Source organism: Astyanax mexicanus, chromosome 19 (genome assembly GCF_023375975.1).
Source record: "Astyanax mexicanus isolate ESR-SI-001 chromosome 19, AstMex3_surface, whole genome shotgun sequence".
Taxonomy (NCBI): Eukaryota; Metazoa; Chordata; class Actinopteri; order Characiformes; family Acestrorhamphidae; genus Astyanax; species Astyanax mexicanus.
The window spans coordinates 13,729,910-13,755,994 of record NC_064426.1 but is presented as its reverse complement, the minus strand read 5'-3'; the positions used below and the strand labels follow the sequence as shown (position 1 = coordinate 13,755,994).

General features: G+C 38.8%; 1 protein-coding gene across 3 annotated transcripts; it reads right to left on the bottom strand.

Moving 5' to 3' along the window:
- Window positions 1-347: 347 nt before the first annotated feature.
- On the bottom strand, window positions 348-21,820 carry traf7 (TNF receptor-associated factor 7). Of its 3 annotated transcripts, none has more exons than XM_022686373.2 (21): window positions 21,679-21,820; window positions 18,335-18,461; window positions 18,126-18,183; window positions 17,744-17,835; window positions 16,620-16,736; window positions 15,933-16,025; window positions 15,320-15,353; window positions 14,768-14,951; window positions 14,045-14,179; window positions 13,598-13,815; window positions 13,106-13,179; window positions 12,517-12,565; window positions 12,312-12,439; window positions 12,077-12,159; window positions 11,636-11,675; window positions 11,407-11,523; window positions 9,456-9,578; window positions 7,992-8,111; window positions 6,786-6,917; window positions 5,086-5,205; window positions 348-4,094 (listed from the first exon to the last, which is right to left on the bottom strand). In XM_022686373.2, exons 2-21 carry the CDS (start codon window positions 18,422-18,424, stop codon window positions 4,080-4,082), a joined length of 2,022 nt encoding a protein of 673 aa, XP_022542094.1. In that variant the 5' UTR covers window positions 18,425-18,461; window positions 21,679-21,820; the 3' UTR covers window positions 348-4,079. The 3 variants fall into 3 exon arrangements, with proteins under 3 accessions (XP_022542094.1, XP_022542093.1, XP_022542095.1); XM_022686372.2 differs by having other exon boundaries at window positions 18,290-18,461; window positions 21,679-21,819; XM_022686374.2 differs by lacking the exons at window positions 17,744-17,835; window positions 18,126-18,183.
- Window positions 21,821-26,085: the final 4,265 nt, after the last annotated feature.

Sequence of the window (26,085 nt, the reverse complement as noted above, 5' to 3'; positions counted from 1 at the left end):
ATCAGAATACTGTGCCTTTTGGCCCTTAAAAAAGGTTTTAAAATGAATTTGACCAATATTTGTATTTTTAAATAATACCTAATTCATTACATGTTCTCTGTAGTTTAGGTAATTTGCAGTAGCTTAATAGCAAGTGCAGGAGCCACAGTAAGATTTAAAAAGTTATTTGCTGAAATAGTATAGGATTTTTCACACCCCCACTGTGTATTCTTCAGAATTCTATCTGCTATATTTACACACGGGCTGACTGGGGCATTATCCTGACTTTGTACCAGGAGGTTGGTTTAAATATACAGAGCTCATTTGGTTATTATCTGAAAAAAAATCTGCACTACTTTAATGGCATATTCAGGAATGTGTTCTGATCGTTTTAATAATCAGAGACTGTAGAGAAAAAAGAATCCACAATATCAGACACAAAAACAGCACATCACAGACAAGTGTGGTAGTACAATAAAATGTATTCACAACTTTTAGTGATTTTGTTCAAGAGGCGATGCTAAAATCACACTAAAATAAAACAGCTGCATGAGAAAACTCAACACTGATTCTGTATTTAAACATTTGGCACTCCATGACACCGTTTCTTGTTTTCTTAGCTAGAGCAGTCTTAAACACCCTCCGCACCTCAAAACCAGGCTCTGTATGTTCAGTCTGCAGTAACTTCATACAGTGGTGTTAAAAAGGGTTTCCCCCTTTGTGACTTTTTGCATGTTTGTCATGCAAAAAAAAATGTTATTATTAAATGAGAAAAAATCCAAACCTACATGTCCCTGTGTGAAAAAGTGTTTGCCCCTAAACCTAATAACTGCAATCAAGTGTTTGCGGTAACTTGCAATAAGTCTTTCACAGCGATGTGGAGAATAATCGGCCCACACTTCTTTACAGAATTGTTGTAATTCAGCCTCATTGTAGGGTTTTTTCCGTTTAAACGGCCTTTTTAAGGTCGTGTCACAGCATCTCGATCAGATTCAGATCAGTACTTTGACTAGGCCACAAACTCTTCATTTTGTTTTTCTTCATCCATCCAGAGGTGGACTTGCTGGTGTGTTTTGGATCATTGTCCTGCTGCAGAACCCAAGTTTGTTTCAGCTTCAGGTTACAAACATGGTCAGCATGCTCCTTCAGGATTTTTTAATTGCCAGCAGAATTCACTTTTTTTTTTTTTTATCACAGCAAGTTTTTCAGGCCCTGACGCAGCGAAACAGCCCAGAGCATCACACTACCACCACCATGTTTTACTGTTGATGTGATGTTCTTTTTATGAAATGCGGTGTTACTTTTTTCACCTTCCAAAATGTTCAGCTTTATTGTTGTAAGTTCAAACAGTATTTTCTCAAAAGTCTTGGGGATCATCAAGATGTTTTCTGGCAAAATTAAGACGAGGCTTAATGTTCTTTTTTGCTCAGCAGTGTTTTTTATCTTGGCACTCTGCCATGAAGGACATTTTTTTACCCAGTCTCTCTCTTATGGTGGAGTCATAAATGCTGACCTTGATTCAGGCAAGTGAAGCATGCATTTCTTTGGATGTTGTTGTGGGGTCTTTTGTGACCTTTTGGATGAGTCGTTGCTGTGCTCTTGGGGTATTTTTAGTCGTCTGGCCACTCCCGCGTACATTTATCACTGTTTTTCCATTTGTGAAAAATTGCTCTTACTGTGGTTTGCTGTAGTCCCAAAACTTTAGAAACGACTGATAGATCTAAATTACTTTCTTTCTTATTTGGTCCTGAATTTCTTTGGATACTGGCATGAGGTACAGATTTAAGTATCTTTTGACCTACTTCAGGCAGGTCCTGTAATTTCTTGATAACAGGTGTGGCAGTAATCAGACCTGCATGTGGCTAGAAATATTCCACCACAGCTATGAACAAACCACAGCTATGTTTTCACACAAAGCCATTAAGGTTTGGAATTATTCTCTCCTAAAAACATTTATTTAAAAAATACTTTTTGTATTCACTTGTGCTGTCTTTGACTAATATTTAAATTTGTTAGATGATCTGAAACATTTAAAATTGAAAATCATGAAGGGGCAAACACTTTTTCACACCACTGTAAGTGCACTGATTCTTTTTTACAGACTCCTATTTATCTAAACTGATGAAAAAGTGAATACGAAGGAGTACAGTGGTATACAAAAGTTTGTGTACCCCTGAAATTTCCATTATTTTCCTTTAGAAATCATGGTTGTTCAGCCATCTCAGTCCACAGACCTGAATATTATTAAAAATCTGTGGTGTGATTTAAAGCAGGCTGTTCATGATCAGAAACCATCAAACCGGACTGAACTGGAGATGCTTTCTAAGGAAAACTGGTCTAAAATACCTTTAACTAGAAGCCAGACTCTCACTGGAAGCTAAAAGGCTGTTATTTCTGCAAAAGAAGAATCTCTTAAATATAAATGTATTTTTTCTGTTGGGGTGCCTAAATTTATTCACCTGCCTAAATTTGTTCAAAGAATTATTGCACACTTTCTGTAAATCCTATAAACTTCATTCACTTCTCAAATATCACTGTGTTCATCTGCTATATGATATATTTAACTGAAATTTCTGATCTGAACAACCAATGATTTATACAGAAAAATCATGAAAATTTTAAACTTTTTCATACCACTGTACATCAGGGATACACACACTTCACACAAGCTCTGGCAACTGAGAACATTGGAAAACACTTCTGTTTGAGACATGAATTCTCTCACTGTTACTGTTTTTCAGTCTTGGAGAGATAAAGTTCAAACCATCTTAAAAAACATCCCAAACATCTGACTGACACAAACACATGACAGAGCAGGTATTTCTCTCATCAGACACTGCAGTAGCACAACAGACTAACAGCTATGATACCAATGCAGTTAGTATTCAATCAGTTAGCGCTGGTTCAGCAGTTCCTCAGTAATCACTCACTCAGTTAGTACTTAGCATTCATACAGCATAAACTCGGCTAACAATCGTTCAGTTAGCACTTAAACACTAAGAACTCACTTATTTAGTTAGCATTCATCCAGCACTCATTCAGTTATAATTCATTCAGTAAGCACTTAGCATTCATTCATTTAGCATTCACTGAGAGTATCAGTGTGTGTGAGTAGTGGTGCTATTTCGTCTGAATGCAGAGCACAATTTTAGAAAGTTTAGATTAAACATTGCTTTGATACTTTCAGCAGAAACCATAAAATGAATTGAGCTAAAGCTGCATGTAACAAGTGCTCATAAATCCCAACTCCCAAATGGAAAAGTAAAAAATAAATGCTCCAAAACTGGGATGACACGCTGTTTTCTCTGAGTATGACATCAAATCAACATGGCTCCTCCCACCTTCAGCAGCAGTAACACCCACTTCTTTATATTTAAACCAGAGTATGAATATAAACTTATACAACACGTATCTGCAGTGTAACAAATAAGAAAGCACAAAATACAGAGTGAAGTTGGAGTGGATTAATAAGAGTGCTTTAAATGAAAAATAGAAAATCTGGAGTGATGGTGAAGCGGATTGGTTACAGAACAGTTTGTGCTGTGAGTGGAACTTACTGACGCTCCCCTCTACTCACACATTCTGATTAAAATTCATTAAAAACGGATCAAATGGCCTCTGTGGCTTCCTGCTGTTTTTTTCACGGCTTGCACTGGGAATTTTCTTCCTGTTCAGAAAGACGTTCTGTCAGCACTCGTGCCAAGTCACACTGAGGCTCCAAGGTCACTGTCCAAAAAACGAAGCCTGCACCATCAGCTCAAGCAGATCAGAAAGAGCAGACTTCATTAAATCCAAGCACAGGCGCTATTTACAGACCCAGACAGTCACTTTGTTTACAGGGGCCGTTTTAAAGCCTTGAATGACCAAAATCAGCTGATAGCGAGACTCAGACGGGCTGTGGAGTTCTTAAGGCAAACAGCCTCGTTCAGCTGCTAATCTGCATTTAGTCTTAGATCCAAAACCAGGAAACCCTATTCATTCCCCTGCATTTGGCCTCTTCTTTAAAAGTGGTGAAGTCAGAATATAAATCCACACTGAGTTACAGGTCCACTGTGTGGTTCAGAAGCAAGGAGAAGCTGTAACGTTCTGCTGTAGCCTCTTTAGCACGTCCACACCTGAAGAGAGTGAAGAGAGAACAAACTGCAGTCAGGCAGAGAAAAGTACTGGATAATATTATTATTAGAACTTCCAACCTGAATATTAAATCTTATCAGAAACTGCTCCTTCATGCAGCGTTCACTACTCGCAGCTACGCAACTCTGCCCCGTGCATCCCATTAAAAACTCTGTGTTTAAAAGCTCAGCGGCACATTTTCAGCGTTCTGTGTTAAAGCAGCTTCACACTGCACACATATACGCGCTGGTCTGGAACTCAGAATCTTCTTACTATATTTACTTTCTTGCTCCCGCGCCAGAGAGTTCTGACCAATTACAGAAGACAATGTGCTCGTGTGGTTTATTGGTGCACATGTAATCAATGAATCCGGACCATAGAAACAAACTACAGGTGTGAAAACTCCATTTTATACTCAGCCAATTAAGTTCTTATTCAGAAATTCTTTCAACCAAGCTGAGAACTTTAAAATAAAGTAAACTAAAGTTATCATACATTTATCATGCATTCTTTATGCAAGCTCCCCACGTTGGCTTTATCTCCCAAACAACCAAGTGTATACTAGTATTTTAATTTGACACCACTAATATAAATATATTTGCATTTTACATTTCTTACATTCATTATTTTATTTACATTTAAATATTTACTATAAAAACGTGCGTCTTAAGCAGAACAAGTGTGATTAATTGCAGTTAATCACAATGTTGTTGTGATTCATCTGATTAAATTTTGTAATCAATTGACACCAATAATATTATTTATAACTTTGTTCTGTATATTACTGTTATAAAATGTTCTGTATAATACTGTTATTAAAGCTACGTTCTGGATTTATATGTTCTTAGAACTTCATTCTGTTTGTTTATCTGATCAGTCACTGGGTCATAAGATAAAGGGTCAGGGGTCCTGCACTTGGCCGTTTACTCAGCGACGATGACCCAGTAATTGACCTGTAAACAGTGTGATAAGTGTGTGAGACAGGTTTCTAACCTTCACTGTGCTGTCCACAGCTCCAGAGAAGAGGCGTCCCCTGGAGACAGCCAAAGCCGTTACACTGCCCTGGTGCCTCAGCAGAGTCTGGGTGCAGATCATGTTGTCCATACTCCACACCTGCATAGGTAAAACAGTCAGACAGCCAAAACAACACCAATCAGATACAGTTGCAAGAAAAAGTATGTGAAGCCTTTGGGATGACTCGGATTTCTGCATAAATTGGTCATTAAATGTGTTCTGATCTTCATCTAAGTCACAACAATAGACAAAAACAGTCTGTTTAAACTAATACCACACAAAAAATATATGTTTGCATGGTTTTATTGAACACAACATGTTGACATTCATAGTGAGGGGGGAAAATTATGTGATCCTTTGTATTTAATAACTGGTTGATTCCCCTTTGGCAGCAAAAACCTCAACCAAACATTTCCTGTAGTTGAAGAGCAGATCTGCACAACAGTCAGGAGGAATTTTGGATCATTCCTCTTCACTAAACTGTTTCAGTTCAGCTATAATATTCTTGGGATATCTGGTGTGAATCTCTCTCTTGAGGTCATGATGCCACAGCATCTCAATTGGGTTGAGGTCAGAAGGCGTATTTTCTTCTGTTGAAGCCGTTCGGTTGTTGATTTACTTTTATGTTTTGAGTCGTTGTCATCCATCCTCTGTTGAGCTTCAGTTGGGGGACAGATGGTCTTAAGTTTTCCTGAAAAATGTCTTGGTAAACTTGGGAATTAATTTTTCTGTTGATGACGGCAATCCGTCCAGACCCTGAGGCAGCAAAGCAGCCCCAAACCATGATGCAGCCTCCACCATATTTCACAGTTGGGATGAGGTTTTGATGATTGTGTTCTCCACACAAAGCGTTTGTGTGTTCCTTCCAAACAACTCAATTTTGGTTTCATCTGTTCACAGTATATTTAGCCAGTAGTGCTGTGGAACATCCAGGTGCTCTTTTGCAAACTTCAAACATGCAGCAATGTTTTTTTTTGGACAGCAGTGGCTTTCTTCGTGGTTTCCTCCCATAAACTCCATTCTTGTTTAATGTTTTCCTTATTGTAGATTTGTCAACTAAAATGATATCTGTAAGTCTTTAGCTTACAGTCTAGGATTCTTCCTCACCTCATTGATCATTCTGTGCTCTGCTCTTGCAGTCATCTTTACAGGACAACCACGCCTAGAAAGAGTAGCAACAGTGCTGAACTTTCTTCATTTATAGACCGTCTTTCTCACCGTGGACACATGAACATCAAGAGTTTTAGAGAAACTTTTTTAACCCTTCATGCAAGTCAACAATTCTTGAACGTAGGTCTTCTTAGAGCTTTATCTTTTGTGTGAGGCATGATTCACATCAAGCAATGCTTCTTAAGAACAGCAAACTGTTTTTTCTTATAGGGCAGGGCAGCTTTAACCAACACATTCAACCTTATCACATCCTGACTCCAATTAGCTCTTAAAAAAGTCATTCATCTAGAGGTGTTCAATAAAACCATGCAAACGTATCATTTTTTGTGTGGTATAAGGTAAAGCAGACTGTGTTTGTCTTTTGTTGTGACTTTAATGACCAATTTATGCAGAAATCAAAGTATTCCCAAAGGGTTCGCATATTTTTTTGGCAATGCTAAATCAGATCTAAAGCTGCTGTAGTTTTATAAAAATAGACTTGAAAGAGTAAACAGGCCTGGTCCCCTCACCCTGAGTGAGCGGTCATAGGAGGCACTGAACACTTTGGTCTGGTCTGGAGTGGAGATGACCGCCAGGGCATAGACTGTTCCAACATGACCCGTCAGCGTCCGCACCTGCTCTTTAGATTCAATGTCCCACACCTGGAGAGACAGAGGAGAGATTCAACATCTTTGATTTATGGAGCTCTCAGCAAAACCGGTTCTTAATACCAAAAAAGAAGGTTCTATGATCATTTTGAAGCTATACAAAAATAGAGAACCAATGTAGTTAAAATGTATATACACTTGTAGTTTCCAGAGGTGTCAAGTAAATAATTTGTTTGTTATATTACTCAAGTAGAAATTTGGGTTCTCTATACTTTACTGAAGTAATTATTTTACTTTCTACTTACATAAAAAATAGGCTTGTTACTTCTATTTCATTTCATCTTGTTTTTATTCTGGCTAGTCTTCATTAAAAAAAATCTACATAAATCTCTCCATCCAGATGTGTTTCAGAGTGAATCTAATTTGTGGTTGGATGAGAAGTATAAACATATGCCATTCTGACACCCAATAGGTTTACACACACCACACACACACTCCAGCAAGAACATAGCAGACGTATGTAGTCTAGTATGAAGATGATCCGTGCAGAGACTCAAGAGAACTCGAAGCAAACGTCCAACTAAGCTTCTTTAATATATTTACTTTGTACTAAAAATAGTTTTTTCAATAGGTATTTATGCAGCTGAAACAGGGAACAGCCTAGTGCATCCCAAATTTATCAACATTAACATTTTAAAACAACATTATAGTCAATATGGCTTTTAGTAAAATGTGTTTTGGGTAGTGCGGGTAGTGCACTGGAGGACACAGTGGCATGGCCTAAGCTTTTGTTCTTTAGGTCATTTTTTCCCCTTACATTACTTTTAATTTTATACTTTAAGTAGTTTTGAAACCACTCCTTCTACACTTTTAACTGAGTAAAAAGCTTCAACTCCTACAGAAAACCCTAATATTAATTAATTACTTTCCTTAATAATACATTTTAAAAACCTTTAATTAGAAAAACAAGTAAGCATCAATATGTGTCTGATACTATTTGTAATATGTTGCATTAACCATTTTCTTTTTTTTATTCCACACAATACACAGCATGTCCTAATAAATGAATAAAAGAGTAATGGTTAACAGCTGTAGCTGTAGCTGGAATATTTAATCAGGAACTCTTACATGGATGAGATTCTCATAGGTGCCACACACTATGTGGTGGTTGGTGACAGCGATTGAGTACACACTGCCCCCAGAGGTCTGGAGAACATGGACACACTCCAGGGAACGGATGTCCCAGATCTGGTTTGAAGGGAGAAAAGCATCAACAAACAAAAAGAGTACACTGTCAGTTTTATTTTACATAAAACACAAAAACATTGATTTACTCTCTAACACTGTGTGGATGTTTTGGTAATATGTCCCAAAATACATAGAATTACGTATAAATTATGTGTTCATGGCATTCATAAATCATTCATAATGACATCAACTCAGTTTCATGTTTATAATAGTTTTTGCCCGCTATTAAAGCTTCTTTTTACTAAACTAAAATATTGGTGAAAGCACAGATTAGGGTTTAAATGCTGGACAACATGACATTCACAGATATTGTGATAAATTGCATCCCACCGTGTACACTATATGTTCATATAGATGCATATTATATGAGACATTATACAATATCCACAGACAAGCACATATAATATAGGACAGGACACTGTGTAGCAGCAGATCACATGATGTGTTTGTAAACTAAACAACATGTCAGATACTGAGACCAGATGAAGTAGATTGTGTTTAATCAACTGATTATATTTAATAGGATCATCAGTTGAAGGAAAGCGATCAAGTAAAGCCTGATCGTTTGGATTAAAACAAAATGAACAGTAATGTGTACCCAAATTTTTGACCTGCAGTGTGGCAGAGACTGTAGGCTGTAGTAATCACGGGCTCTTTTTCTCAGCACGCTGAGTGAGCGAGTCCCATTCCCCGCAGAGCCAGCCAGCCTCTTCAGATACGGAAAAACTGAACGCATCCAAAGCCCTAAGTCACTGCCCGTTACTACAGTAACCATGAAGTGTTAAAAAGCTGAACCAATCAAATCCCTCCCTTTAAATCCCTCCCATATAGCATGACGGAGAAACTGACTGACCCCACCACCCCCCCTTTTTTTCTTCTGCCTCTCCCTCTCTCTGCTGCTACTGCTTCCATCTCTCTCTCTCTCTGTCTCTCTCTCTCTCTCTCTCAGCGTCTGTGGGCTGTAGATGAAAGACACAGTGAGTGTAGTGATGGTCCCTTTCCTGCCTCTCCTCCCAGGAGCCTTATTTAGACCTGGGCATTGGTTGTATCAGTCCTGCATGTCTCTACTGAGCTCCTTTCACTCAGCTCAGTCCTTTTAGCAACCACAGATTTACTGTACAGGGCTCTGCTTTCGGCACCTCCAGCCAAAAAAATCCATCTAATAATAATGTAAATAATAATATATATAAAATATATAAATATATATATATATATACTTTTTCTTATGGTATTAATGTTACTGTTTAAATTGTCATAAAAAAATAGGTTTGTGTCTAACTCCGACAATGTCTTTATTAACTAAATCCACAGAATACAGACTGAAATGTTTTAGGTATGTCTGACCTTTATGGTTTGGTAGGATCCACTGTACAGATGGTTCTGGGATGCGACCAGAGCTCGAACCCAGTGATTTAAACCAGTCAGTTCTTTCTTCAGCTTCAGCTCTGTTCCTACAATGTCCCACACCTACACATACACACACACACACGCACAGACACACACACTGCATTCCATTAATTCATGGAGAAAAAACTTGGAGAAAGTACTTAGGAAAGTCCCACAGTGATGAGATCATTCAGCTGTTTATACTCAACCTCCCCTAAAATCCCCTCACCATCACCCCGGTAACAAGAACACAGTGTGTGCTTTTAGAGGCATGCTTTGCAACATTTTTAGTAAATCAATGTATTTTATACTGTTTGAGATTATTAAATGAGTCATTACAACAGATTAAGGTTCTCTCAGATGGCCTTGTGGTCTGTAGGGGTGGGCTGCAAGTCCTATCAACTCACAAGAGGGTCTCGCCTTATGGTAAATACTAGGAACACACCCCCAAGCAGAAAGTGATATGTTGGCATGCTATTTGCTTGGTGCTTTAAAATCACAATAGGGTTATCTGTAGACATTTAGGTTTTTTAAGTTGGAGCAGTGAGAAAAAAACTGAGAAAGTTCATGTCAGAGCAGACAAGGAACAGAAAAAGAGCTATTGACAGACAAAGGAGTCGCACACAGGTGAACCTCAGGCAAGCCTTCTTCTAATGACCAGAGCTAAAGTGTTTTCTCTCTTCCTGTGCATGTCAAGTTTTATTATGGTAGAAAGCGCCTGACTTATTAGAAACGCCTGGCCGCCAGAGTCTGGCCATCGCCACCAGACTCTGGCCATCGCCACCAGACTCTGGCCATCGCCACCAGTCTCTTATTAGAAGCACCAGACTCTGGTCATCGCCGCCAGACTCTTACTAGAAGCACCAGAATCTGGCCATCATCGGCAGACTCTGGCCATCATCGCCAGTCTCTTATTAGAAGCATCAGACTCTGGCCATCGCCACCAGACTCTGGCCATCACCACTAGACTCTTATTAAAAACACCAGACTCTGGTTATCATCGCCAGTCTCTTATTAGAAGCACCAGACTCTGGCTATTGTCACCAGACTCTTATTAGAAGCACCAGACTCTGGCTATCGTCACCAGACCCTTATTAGAAGCACCAGACTCTGGACATCGTCGCCAGTCTCTTATTAGAACCAACAGATTCTGGAAATCGCCACCAGACTCTGGAAATCGCCACCAGATTCTGGCTATCCCCACTAGACTCTTATTAGAATTCCTCAGACTCTGGCCATCATTGCCAGTCTCTTTATTAGAACCAACAGATTCTGGAAATCGCCACCAGACTCTGGCCATCGTCGCCAGTCTCTTATTAGAAGCACCAGACTCTGGCCATCGCCGCCAGACTCTGGCCATCACCACTATACTCTGGCCATCACCACTATACTCTTATTAGAAGCACAAGACTCTGGCCATCGTCGCCAGTCTCTTATTAGAACCAATAGACTCTGGAAATCGCCACCAGACTCTGGAAATCGCCACCAGACTCTGGAAATCGCCACCAGACTCTGGAAATCGCCACCAGACTCTGGAAATCGCCACCAGACTCTGGAAATCACCACTAGACTCTTCTTAGAAGCACCAGACTCTGGCCATCGTCGCCAGTCTCTTATTAGAACCAACAGACTCTGGAAATTGCCACCAGAATCTGAAAATCACCACCAGACTCTGGAAATCGCCACCAGACCACCAGGCCATCACCGCTAGACTCTTATTAGAAGCGCCAGACTCTGGCCATCACAGTGGTAAATTCTGTTCTGCTCTTTTAACACAATAAAAAAAGATTCATAATTTTAAAAGAGAAAAAAATAATAATTGGTTGATATGTGAGTTTATTTAGACCATGTGGAGGTGCTTTTGGAGAGTACTAAGCACACATCTCTAAACTATGAGCTTAAAGTTCACCTTGATGGCTTTGAGGGAGCCACTGAAGAGCATGTTGTGTGAGGAAACAAGTGTGCACACTGGGTTATCATGTGCACGAATTGTGTTCACTTTCTGCAGGGTCTGGATGTCCCAAACCTGAGGAAGGAGAGAGACACACACACACAAACACACACAGACATCAGGAAACACTTTAAAAAGAAAAGTGTGTACATTTAGAGTTGATGGTAACTCAAAGAGTCTCACTCACAATGATTGTGCAATCAGCCGAGCCACTGTACAACTTATTCCTGCAGAGCACGAGCAAAACAGAGAGAGATAGACAAGTTTCTTTTTGATTAAATTTTAACAGAAAGTTGTACAAGTTACAGTTCCATCTAGTGTTGTTTAGGATCCAGATAAGGTAGTTAATATAACAAATTGTAATTTAATGTGCTCTATCTTTTCCTATGGTTGTTTCCAACACCAAACCTTTTTTTACAAATCAAATCCAATGTATGTATACAGCGCTCACCCGTTTATCTGGTCTCCGACCTGTAAGGTTGTTTCTGTTAACCGATTTTCTGTTTGACTGTTTCCATGAACAAAGGCTTCTTTACATCGGTTTCTTTGGCCAGAAGCCATGTTCAAAGATTTTACTTACAGAATGTAGTCTTCCTGTCATTAAATCTAAACACTTTTACACACTCACCCCTGAATACACAATGCAAGCACAATCCCATCATGGCCCTCCAGCGTCTTCTGGCACTTATATGTGGTGCATGTGTCCCATACCTGAACTCACAAAAAATAAATATTAATAATAAAGGTAAACAATACTAAAATTAGAACATATATACATACATATATATTTCTGCTTGGCTAAAAACATTTGTAAATACATCCAAAGCAACTTGGTGTGGAATTTCAATGTAAAGAGAGCACACCTTGATGGTTTTGTCAGAGGATCCGCTGAAGAGCAGGTCACCGGTGGAGTAAACACACAAACACCACACCGGCCCCTGGTGGCCCACAAATGTGCCCTTACACTTAAAGATCTGCTGAGGGTCGTACGCTGCAACACACAGACACACCAATTAAACACACTGCTAGAGTATCACTGTTTAAGAAGGGGTAATAAGAAATACTTACAGCCCAGGATACCCATGTTCAGCCTGGCATTAATATGGGACAACTCATCCTGAGGAGAGAGGGAGGGAGAGAATTAACCATGCCCCAAATTCAAGATGCCAGACAGCTATTAATCAAATCCAAATCACCTATAGTGAAACAGGTTCTTCAAGATCAGGACAGATCAAAGAATATTATTATGGTTAAGGTGTACTGCTTTTAGTAGTATAAAGAAAACAATAAGAAAGACTGCTTTAACTGCAGCAAGCAGCATCTGCTTAAAATAGATTCTTACTCAATTGTGGTGATTACATCAGTAATTATTGTGATATACTGCTAGAAATGATTACAAAAAACCTTCTCAGACAATATTTTGAACACTACACAGAGCAGAATTTATCCTATTTATCCTCTGTAGAGTGAAACACTTAATAAGAATCAGCATATCATAATTGTTTGATAGCATGTTCTAAATATGGCACGATCACTGAAATTTTGGCTGCTCCAACTTATTAATCCTGACGTGATATGTGCACTGTAAAAAAGTATTGTAGTATTATATTTTGTTACACTGCCCACCCCTGACATCCCGACATATATTTGTGCTTACATTAAGCATAGAGGCATCTCTGCGAAACTCCATCAGATCTTCACTTAGCTTGCTCTGGTTCTCATCCAGCACATCTGAAAAACATCACAGAACATTTAACATTTTAAAAAGTTTAGTTTGTGTCTAAAATGTGACAGTAGCAAATATCTCGCTTTGTTGGAGTAATTGTCTCTACAGTTGAGAGATTTTCTACCAGATTTTGAAGTTGTGTCTTAGAGCAAAATTATATCCAGGTTCAGCAAATTGCCACTGTTGGGCCACTGAGCAAACCCTTTAGCCCTCACCGCACCCTGGGTGCCAGAGCATTGGTGTTACGGTTTCCTTCCATTTGTGTTTTTCCCTTAGACATGCAGGCTTATTACGCTGCCACTGTCAGTGCCAAATAATCATAATCTCACACATTCCACAGCTGTGGGAGTTTTGGTTCCATTTTAAACCATTCCTAGTCAAAAAGAAATGGAAATGATGAAATATTGTCCTGACATCTCTTACCGAACTTGAGCTCCAGATTCTTCTCAAGCTGATCCAGTTTTTCTGACAATTTGCCCAGCATTGAGCGAAGAAAGGAGATGTCCTGGTCTTTCTGTGCCAGTGTCACCTGCATCTCATGGAAGCGATCATCCGTCTGTTGCAGGAACTCCTTCAAACCCTCAAACTTGCACACCTCAAGGTGGGTCTCATATGTGTCCTGGTTACCGATGAAGGTGCAGCTGAAATAATAATGATATGTGTGCTAATAAATATCAGTAATGCATACAAAATATTAAATCTATAAAATTTAGATTATTTATTTAATACAGAGTTACTAACAGGCTCATCACCAATGCACCTTATTTAGCTGATAATAAATTACAGTGATAAAAATGATGCTGCCATTGTGCACAAACGGTAAGGATTAAGCACTGAACATGTGTGTGTGTGTGTTTTTCTCTCACATACCCGTATTTAGAATGAGGGCATTTGATGTGTTCACACTCCTTCAGATGAGCCTCCAGGTTCATGGTGAGCAGCGGAGGGCAGTTGGGGTTGTTTGGGCAACGAACTGGACGGTAATCACAGCTCCCCTCATGATCCCTGTACAAACACACACACACACAAAAACACATACACACACAAATGTTAGAGTTAGACCCTGAGCCCAGGCCTCCAGCACTGAAGTGACTGTAAGAGAGAGGAAAAGGCATGTTTCACTGCAGAAACAAGTAGAACCAGAGGAAGCTCAACTCAAGAACTACCCTCTAGTTAATATAGGTAATAAGATTTTAGTAATGACTGACAATCAGAGTAAGACTGCTTTGCTGAACTACAGTAGACTGATTACATTGAAACAGCCTGTTAACCAGTAATAAATAACATAATAAGAAAAGCGATTAATGTCAGCACAGATAGACCTTATACACTATTATCCTCAAAACTTCCCTTTTTGTGAGTTTTTTTGACTTTCAGCCCGCAGCACAACGCGTACAGTGATCGCGCACACTGTGCTGAGGTGAAAGTGGTTCCAGTTCTCCCAGCATTCAGCTCTATGGAGAAGTTTGTGGTCCTGGACTAAAGAAGGTCACACCATTTTATAAACCACATCCATTTACTAAACTAGCGATGATCTGGAGATTGACGAGAAATGGGTTCAAGAGACAAAGAGGAGCATAATCATGTTCTCACTTTCTGGTGCTGAGTTTGATGGTGAAGGGACAGCCCAGTGGATCGACCTCGAAAGCTCCTGGTTTGCCCGAGGCTGAGGGCCGGCAGCCATATTTGCAGTGGACAAACAGCTCTCCGATCTGCTCAGCCACAGCGATGTTATTCACCACCACGGTCAGCTTTGAGTTGTCCACTGGGCATTTCTCTGCACACACACACAAATACACAGTCAGGCTGACCTGCACTTACCTGTGGAAAGTGACTGGTGGATATCAGACCCGCTAGTGCAGCAAACAGACTCTGATCACAACAATGTGCAATAATGCAAATACTAATATTCTGAAGTAACATTTTTATTGTCTCGCTGTTAGCTGTCCCCCTTTACAACACAGATAGCACAGGGTAGATAGTAGAGAGGACTGGAAATGACTAAACTGGGGGGACAAACTCTAACAGGAAGTAGTGAGGCCCTGATGTTTCCCCTTCACTGACGACTAACACTGAAATGAGGAAGGGAAGGTTGAAGTGGTTCAAGTGGACTGCTGAGGTTGGAGAGGTCAGAAATGTTCCTACCTGAGGTTAAAGCACATCGCCTGCAGAAGGTGTGCTGTAGGAACATAAACAAAGAGACTGATTTTAACATGGGTTATAATTAAGAATCCTGCTCATAATCACAATAACCAGCTCATTACAGGATTAATTAAATCCTGAATCAGACATTATAGATATTAGTGTTTTTTTTTTTTAATAAACTCACCAACACAAATATCAAATCTTGGTTTTTGGTAATTTAAATGAACAAACCTTATCACACTGACTGAAAAAAGCTATATTTTTGATTTATACAAGCAGCAGAAAACTGCTTTAAATAAACACCAAATACACTTTCTTAAATAACTTAATAGATAAAAATAAATGATGCGTGGAAATACTGCTCTTTCTCCAGTAGAGCACTGGTAAATCTAAAATTACCAGTGTATTTGTTTCTTTTTTATTTGTTGTATTTCTAGTCAATTGTCAAAATTTATTTACATACAAAGTTTACATTAATTTATTTACATAAATAAATGTTATTAAAATAATTTCCGAGCTGCAGTCGTCACTGACACAGCCACAGGAAACGGGTCAAAACTGACAGGAAATCAATATGTGGGCTGTATCCAGAATTTAAGGGTGGAATGCTCACCCCACAGGTGGTGATGACAGGGTCCTTGAAAACACTGCAGCACAGCTGGCAGCACAGCTTAACTGATGGCTGTTCTGCAAACACCTGTGGCTCCTGAGAGGGGGATGGAAAGAATGAGTGGGAGTAAAAAAAAAAATACATTTGTTTTTTGCCATGGACAGCTGATTTTGACGTTTTGTAAAAGGCTCAATTAACCTTATGTAGAGACAGAGGACAGCTGTGTGTGCTGGCGATCTGGCTGGAGGGTCCTTAAGCAGGGGTGGGTTTAGCAGCGTGTGACTAACTGCACATTAAATGCATTTTATATAAATGGTGGAGCCTAGTTCCCAACTTTACTTTTCTTACAGTCTCAAATCTTCATTCAAAACGCTGTATACTCAGTGAGGTTTCACTAGACTAAATCTCTGTCTGGAAAATTGCGCCTTAAATTTTGAAAAGCACACTTTTTCTCTTTGTAGTCTGCTGTCCATATATAGAAAATTAACTGTAAAAGCAACATGCAATGAACTGCTACAGAAATTGATGACAACAGAAATTATGAGCTATTCTGATCATACAATAGGACAGATGGGTGGAACATCAGATACTAATACTGAGTCAGTTTACCCCATGTGTATTGTATCATGTGGTGTTGCAGATGTAGACTTTTTGCTAACTTAGCGTATTTTAGGTGAGGGTGTTACTGACCGTGTCTTCCTCTTCCTCATGCAGAGAGAAAGTGGAGCGCAGTGACATGTTGGACTCCGAGTGAAGAGAGCGAACAGAGATGGCTGAGTCTGACCGGCGTGGTGTACTGATAGGGGGCTGCACGCACGCACACACAAACACACAAAATCAGGATGTTTAGCTGTAAAAACAATAATTCCTGAATTCCTCTGTTCACATAATTATTAAAAAATATGTCCTCAGCCAGGAAGCAGTAAGATCTGGACACTGCAGCTGGCTGGATAGAAGAGGACAGCCTGCTGGTCTCTCAGGTAGAGCCAGACCTCAGCAGTAATCAGAGAACGATAAAAACAGAAAAGCAATTCATCAGCAGAACTAACGAATGCCCACTGCACTGCAGCATATGGACTGAACATGCTTTTTCACCTGTTCTGCTGAACACACAGTGTGAGCAGAGCAGAGCAATGTACTGTATACTGTATATCTGTATCAGTGTCAGGCTACAGAACTCACTATCAAATTCAGATTATTGACCGATAAAGAAACAATTTATTGCCCAGATCATAATCTGTCATTGTTCCATTACAAACCACACAGAAATCTGCAATAGTCCAGAACATAGAACCTTCTTCTTGTATTTACTTTTTTATTAATTTACTTTAAAATTTACATTTAGGAAATTGTCTCTAAATGGCCAACTGCATCCAGAGACCTGATATTTTCAAGTTCCTCCTGAACTGCACCTGAAATCTAAAATTACAAGCTTTACGCTAAATGTTTTGAGCAGTATTTGACTGCACTCAGCCACAAAAAACCTCAGTGCTGGTATGTAATTTTGATCAGGTTTGAAAATAAAGTACATACAAAAATCATCCAAAAGTACTTCAGCACTTTAAAACATCTTAAAAGGAATCACTCCAACTCACACCACAGATGTTAAGTGTCTGTTGTTTTGTAAGGATATCTTATACATTTAGACATTTAAACTGACTCTGTATGTTAAATTTTATAACCAGTGTTGATTCATCACCAAAAACTCTTCAAAGCATAGTCTTTGGCTTCATCTGGTTCTGGTAAACAGGCACGCTGTTAAAGTAATAGGCAGTGTTAAGAAGTGGACTCCAGCAGAGCTGGACTGTGATTACCATGCCATCATCGTCGTCCCGTGGAGAGTAGGTCAGGGTGCTGGAGGACGAAGGGGTCCTGCGGTGCTGTTTGTAATTACCGGTCGTCTCGGCTGAAATTTCACAACATGGTTATTACAATGGATCAATCTCACTGCACAGCCCGAGGGCGTTCAGGCTGATCAATGGTAGAACTGGGTCAATCTCCACTACTGTTTTATAAGTTCAAGTTATCTACATGCAACAATTTCTAATATGTTGCTGTTGATGTAAAGATAATCAATCACCTAAATAAGCTATAACAAGCTGAGCCAGTGTTTCATTTTTACAATGCAGACCTAGCAGATCATCTGTTTCCATATTCACAGAAATATAAATACAGTGCCAAGCAGCTTGTGTTTACCTTTGCTGACTGGAGCGACTGCAGAAAACGTGGGTCCAAAAGTAGATTCCATTCTGGTCTGCATGAAGCATCACAAACAGTCAGACATTGGTGTGATTAAAATAACTTATGGTCTTACTTAATAATACGCTTTTTTTTTTCTAAAAAGTACCATAAATTCACACCTCCACTGTATTCGTTACTGACGTGAACAGCGCTGTGTTTCTCACCCAGTTACTGACATCAGATAAACTACTAACAGTGGCATCAATGGGCAATCCTCCTGAAAAACGGTTGTAGCACGCTTTACCGGAGTTCATAATCCATCAAAGCCATGTAGAGTAGGGCCTTCACAGCCTGCAAACAGAATACAGCATTAAACACTGTAAAGATACTCCCACCTCATACAGTCAGATACACTCACTTTTCACATTATTTAATTTTTTAATACTGTAAAGTGCTAAATTAATTGGTACCGTGCATGGTGGCTGAGCATTGCTAATTGGCTACTTTGATGCGACATCACCACATTTCTAATTGGGTGTTGCTAAGCCATCTCACTGTCCCAGATTACACTTATAGGCCTGCTAGGTGGTTGTGATGGTCTCATACATGGTTAATAGTAGTGCTGTGCAATAAAATGATAATGATAATTATTGCAAAATAACTTTCCCTTAATAGTAATGTAATAAAACTTCGGGGGGAAAAAAAAGTCAATAAAACTTTGTCATGACTCGTTCCGGGGACGTTTCAGACAGACAATGGAAACAGCTAATGAGAATAGGATTAGCGCCACGCTGAACCAATCATGTAGCTTGAATAGAGTTTGTGAGTGAGATAGTAAGTGAGTGAGATAGTAAGTGAGTGAGTGAGATAGTGAGTGCTCTGTGCTCATGCTCTGTGTGTGTGTGTGTATGGTGGTGAGAGTGCCAACAGCAATCATTGTAAGTTCTAGCAATATAGCTACATTAAACGCCTTTCTTGGCCATTCTTTTAACGCGTTCTGCCGGATGCTTAAATATGATGCTAATAAGCATTTATTTATTTGGAACTGACCAGAATTTCAACAAAACAGAATTTAGTTTACAGTTAGTTTACTTCGTTATTCTGTAACATTTGACCTTTTGAATATACAGGATTTAAGTTTTATATTTTTATTTATATTCTCTTACTTATGGGTAAAAATAACATTTAAGTGTGACAGAAAGTGATTTGATTTATATCATGATAAATATCCATATCCACTGACATGGAAAACTATATCCTGATAAGATCTTCTTTTTTTTTCTCCATATCGCCATGGTTGATAGGATGTTGCTACGTGAGTACTATCTTTGATAGAGTTGTGGTGGTGCCTTTGGTATAACACAGTTCATTGCTTATATCTTGGACAGGTTAGATGAGAAATCTATGCAAAAAAAATGATTGGAGTAAATAATAAATTAATGTGCAGACCTAACAGTCTACAGCCACTGAGAGATGTGGTAATGCTCGACTGTACAGATTTAGGTAACAGATTTGGGTGAAGTGCAAATATAAGATGGATTAGAGCGACTGTGACTCAGCTGGCTGAGGTTCAGGAGGCCAGACAGAGCAGTAGTTTCCAGTAATCAAACACTAAACAACACGCTTCAAACAGCTCATCCTAAGGTGCGGTGTTGCCAGCACTACTCAAACCAGAATGAAGGAAACCACAGAAATAATTATATAACACAAGGAACTAATCAGTTTCTCACAAACAACACACCCGAAAAAAGTGAGAATTATTTAATCCTGAAGGTGTAAATTGAGTGTAACATATCCTGCTATACACAGTATGTAAACACTTTATTTAATATATGTATATTTAACATAATGCTGCAAAACAACCTGATTTTAATACACAAGTTTACAAGCCTATCTATTAAGTCTACAGCACTTTAGCCAGACCAATTCCTGCTAACATTATTAAGACAGTTTTAGCCTGAGCTCATTTTCACAGAGCATAAACAAGAACAGGACTCTTTTAGTCTGCCTAATTCTAAGGCATAAAAGATGCTGAAATAAATAAATAAACAAATAAATAATTTTATGAGGGGAAAAACAAAGAAAATTTCTGAACATGAGATCTCCACACACATATCAGCATTACCCAGAAAAATACCCTTTATATTTAAATGATTCAATGAAAACAATGTGACTAAAATCCTTCGGAGTGGGTTTGGTGTAAAACACTCCCTTCTAGAGAAACTTACCCAGTCATAACTGTTTGCAGTGGCAGGTAATGGAACCAAGCCTCTAAACCTCTAAAAGCTCCCTCCTAGATTGTTATTAAATGAATAACATTGCCTGATACATGAGATCTTGGTCTAATACATGTCTTTAATATTGTATATTTATTTATATTGTTATAACATTATTATAGTGAAAACAAAAGCAGTCCCTTGCATTTTACTGAAGAAAATATTTTCCCACATTTAACAATCATCAACATCCATATAAAACTCAGAAGACAAGTGTAGTTTCACTGGTGGGTTTGAAAAGTAGACAAAACTGCTATATTTGTGTGGTAGCCCTGGTGAAGCCTGGTTCCACGTTTCACCACTGTAAAAAAATCCACTAACATTATAGGTCAGGAGGCCTAATTTCACTCCAAACCCCACTCTGACTGTGACACTGGTGAAATTCCTTTCAGATGGATTTGTGAAGCGTTTTTCCAAATCAGGGAAAAAAGCACCTCAGCAAATCATGAAGGAACCTATTGAAACTACATGATACACATTTGCAATAACACCTTAAAGTACATCCAATTGAACCAGCTATCAATTATGTTTCTTCCTGATTTATAATGGAAAATAAATATAGTTAAAGTGTGTTTCTATCAGCTGGAAGGTCGCAATGAAACCACCTTTATTACACATACATTAGCTATAGACATCTAATTTAGCTACTGAAGTAAACCTGAATTATCCAAAAAAGTCATACAGAGAGGGCTGTAAGAGCATAAACACAACACATCTGAACACCACTCAGCTAACGTAGCTACAATTCAGGCTAAAGTTTCTCATTGTCAAACAAAAAGTCAACCTTTTATAAGTAACGTTACCTAAAGAAAATAACAGTCTGGCGCTTTATATGAAAGAGACGGACTGTCGGTCTCCAGTCTCAATTTTAATAATCCGGGTTAAAACAACCCAAAACTAAGATCAGAATATAAATCTATTTTCTGCGTTAGCACTGGCTAAGCTAAGCTACGCGATTCCAACTGTCAGATATGCGTAAATATTCTTCCAGTCAAACCGACAGCAGCGTGAAAAGATCGACTACAAGCACAACTTATAAACTAAACCCACCCCGTAATCTGTTTTTGCTGTTTTTGTATAAACGTGTGTTTTTGCTACAGCTCGCCACTAACTAGGCTAAGCTAACAGCAGCTCGTGAGAGGCTTCTTTCCAAACGCGGGGGAACTTTTCGCCATCACTCCGTTCTCTCACACATTTGCGCATTAAAACGACGTTTACTCTAACATTCTTCCGTTTTTATCTTCTATACAAGTATTTACCACTACATTTACCACAAAACTAAAGATTCTCACCTGTAAGCGAACTCTGCGGAGAAATTCTTCATTTTCTCTAACGTTTTCGCAACCACGCGCGAAGGATTCTGGGAAATGTAGTAAGTAAGCTGTGTAACCGTATAAGGTGTTGCAGATGCGAGCAGAAAATGGAATACAACTCCCACAGTTCAACATCGCGCTATGTTTCTAAATATGCAAGACTGAATAGTCCGAGGTTGCGTTTCTTAAGGTGAAATAAATATTATGTAGTATGTAGTATGTAGATATTTAAAATGTATCATTTGAATAAGTGAACGAAAATATTGTCATCTTGTATCAACAATTTTATTATTAACTGCATTTCTGTCCTTTGAACAGATGAATCTGTGAAAGAAATTGTGTTTTTTTTTGTATTAAATGTGTTGTTTAGTGGAATAAGTTAAACATCCCTGTTAAATGTGTTTTCATACATTTTGTGGAGGTCCAGTCGGAGGAGGGCGCTGTTCGATCAAAGCATACGTGTTCTTTTCTCGTTTAATTACTGGAGAGTTTGTTTATGGTTATGTTATATAACTTACTGTATGTAAATAAAAAATGATTAAGTCTGTTTTTTAACGAAATATGTACATGCCGGCTAAAAAAATAAAAAATATGGAATTTGCCAGGCCCTCCTTGCAGCAAAGCAGCAGCAAACAATGATGTTTCCACTTCCATGCAAAGACTTGGTCTTTGGTTCTTGTGCTTAAATGCTGTGCTAGGTTTGCACCTATCGTGCCTTATGTTAATATGCCAATGTGTTATTTTTTTGGGCAGCAAAGTTTCTCACATGACTTTTTGGCTTATTTCTGATAGTAGATGCTGCCCTTTAACACTGACTTAGGTGAGAGCTATCTGTGGGTCTTGTGATTAAATGTTTGGTTTCTTTGAGATTTTTTTTTACGCAACTTGGGGGGTCTGTTCTTGAGCAGCTCGGATGCCATGCCCTGGCCATTTTATTAGCAATTTTACCTGGAAATGATTTAGGGGATAGTGGAAAGAGTGATTTTTAATTGTTTTGAGATCTTTGTAAATATACTGCCAGATTCATCTGCATCTAAAACTTTCTTTCTTAAGGCCTCAGAGGGCTGTTCGGATGTGACTATGGTTAAACTGCTCACCTCAACCGAAATATTGCCCTCTCTGATCATGGTCTGATCATCTGCAGCTAATGTGCTGCATTTTAATCTAATTTTAGTAGTAATAAATGTAAGATGTCCTATCAAATGATCTTAAAGACAAGACAAAGCATACAAGTCTTAGTAATGCCAAAAGAATCAGTGATGTCATCATGTGATGTCTAGCGTTTGGGAGAAACCAGATGTACCCGTTGCTCTCATGCTGCTCTGAACTTTTGGGTTTTGGGGTCAGTATGTGGGAGTGATGGTGGTGGTCCTTCTTGGGGGATCTGGTCTAGAATTTCCCCTCGGGGATCAATAAAGTATCTATCTATCTATGTATCTACAATACATATACACAACACTTATTTATCCAATTCTTGAGTATGCTAGGTCAATCTGAAGTGGACAAATAACTTAAATAAAATGGAAAGGGTACAAAAATGTTGCTGCAGGATTATCAGCTTCCAATCACTATCTCTTCCACTGTTAAGCAAAAAGTGTGATAAAGCTACCCTGTGCACCCTCAAGAACGTACTTGCAGATAGCTCATTTCCTCCGCATGGCTTCTTGCCTACAGCACCTATTTCCACTTTCTCACTTTGTTTCCATCAAGGAGAAGTGCCCATGAGTCTTTCGGTATTCTGTATCACTGTACTAATAAACAATATACATTTTTATTATACATTTTTCATTTTAAAATGCCAGATAATTTTGGGTCATGAAGTTCTTGACACATACTCAGTTGAAGATAATGTTTATATTCTTTATCATTTTTATTGGTACAAAAACATGAGTGCACAAAGACTTTCACTGAATGTTCTACCTCAAAATAAGGTACAGCACCGCAACAAGCTTTGTACTCTTTTAAGTACAAATCTGTATTTAATTTGTCTTAGTGTGTTGGACAAATGTGTCAGATCTCACTCTTTATAAATTGTTATAAATTATACCGATACTGACAGGTCTAAATGTTTAAATATGTTCAAAGAAACAAAGGCTCTGCTATACTAAGACTGACACTGTAAATTAATGATACACACTGCATTAGGAAAACCAGAGGCCTGATCTGTTATTGTGTGTGCAGATTGTATTCAGCGCTTAAATATCTTTTTAAAAGAACCAGTTTAACATTTATTTGAAGCTCATGACAAATGCAGGATTAATGCTACTCTTACATGCTGCAGAAATTAAGCATCACATGACTCTGCATTAATTAAACACTCCTGCTGAGATGTGGGTCAGAACTGAGAGCTACTGGGAGAGCCAATCCAATCTCCTTCACATGGTTTCTGTAGTGTTACAACAAGCGTGAATGTGTGAGAGCAGGAGATGCTCATGCTGGAGGGGGAACAGCTTTAATGGATGGGGACTGGAGAATGTTTGCTGCTGGGGTGGAGTCTTTGAAGGGTCCAACATTTCTGTGACTTATAAAGCCAGAAGAATCTGAACAATGGAACACGTCAACTGTCTGCCTTTGCTCAGTGGTTCCCAGAATGGGATCTGGTGATCGCTTGGAGGTATAGAAATATATATAAGGCTGGAAATGAATGCTTCACCTGCTTAACACAGAAGGCAGAAAGCCTTTAGCTGATCTAATTGAGTACTTCCACTGAATAGGAGCATGATTTTTATTCCTGTTCACGACACTGCAGCACTCAAGTTGCCCTTAAGTGCTTTTACCCCTCAGCTCTTGAAGCGTCTAATGGAACAAACGTACGTCAAATCCTGCACATAAGACACAGGGTAAGGCTGTCAGCTGTATTCAGTGCATTCTGGCTTCTGAAGGACAAAAAAAAGAAAAACTGCAGCCTCAATACGTAAAAGTAGAAATGCAGTTCAATCTATGTTGAGTCCATGTGACATAATACACAATACAACTACTGTTTATGTTTATAAGTAAATAATCTTAGAATATTTACACATTAAAATTAGAAAAGAAAGATAATTTCACAATTCTCGGCAGGCATGTCAATACAACCCAATCCTGGCTAATCCTGTGCCAGCCCACATCCAGGCTCACAAAGAGGCCACATCCAGGCCCAATCCTAGGTACCAAAGACATCAATTCCAGGCCACATTAAAAAACAATCCCAAGCCATATTTAGGCACAATGCCTTTTCTAATCCTAGGTCTTATAGAGGCCTTGTCCAAACCCTCGCCCCATCCTTGCACAATTATGTGCAATCCACACCTAACCCTGGACCACATACATATAGTTTTCACATCCCAATCTCAGTTGGTGACAGACTAAACCCAGTGTTTGTTAGCAGCATTCTTAGCATCTTAGCATCCTCTGTTATACTATATCAAGATATCAAATGTGATTTGGCTTTAGACCTTCTACTGACTCTCTCTAAATAGATATTTTAAGAAAACTGTCTGAAATATCCATATAGTTTTTTAGGGACAATTTTCTTAAATTTAAACAGCCCTACTATATTAATGATAATACTAATTATGTTATTAACTATTTTCAAATACCTGTACTATAAAATATGATTATATATCATAAAACAGTGTTAACCACAAAAGCTTTGTGCTTAGGCACCTGTCTGGCATTTTTGTTTCAATTCAGCTACAGTCTCAATGGAAAGAGATGGCGCTGACACACATGTTTAGCTGTGTGTCTGTCTCATCTCACACCTCCTAATGCAACTGTGTGAGGTGTGATAGTGGAGGAGGTTTGGCTGGGAGCCCAAACAGACACACGACAGATGTCCACTTTATCATCTAATGGCCTAACTTCACATTCTCTCTCCATAATGGACCTCCACTATATCATAACCAACACATCATACATTACCAGAGCTACATATGACTTAATGACAGGGTATTTTTAGCGTTTTTAGTGCCCAGTCTGCTAAGCCTTCAGATAAAAAGAGCTGAGGATAGGCCTTCTTAAAGACAACCATACTGGATGTGACCCCTTTGAGTTGCTAAAGATTGTAGAAGTAGTAATACTCCAGTCCAATAATAGTCAGCAAAATACAAACAAACAGCAATGCAGAGAACATACATGTATAAATATACATGTATAATTTTATACTCATATGACTCAAAATAGTGTTTTTCTGTTGTGTTTGCTCTGCTCTTGTTCTAAAAAGTCTCGCAGTTTGTGGCAAAGACTGTGTTTAAACCTCTCCAAACAGCACACAGTGTCATACTGAAGAGGAATTTGTCCATATTAGGGCATAAATAGTGGGTAAAAGACCTGCTGATGCAAAAAAAAATTCAGTGGCCTTAGTTCTTATAGAGATTCTAAACTTGGCAAATACTGAAGAGAAAAAAA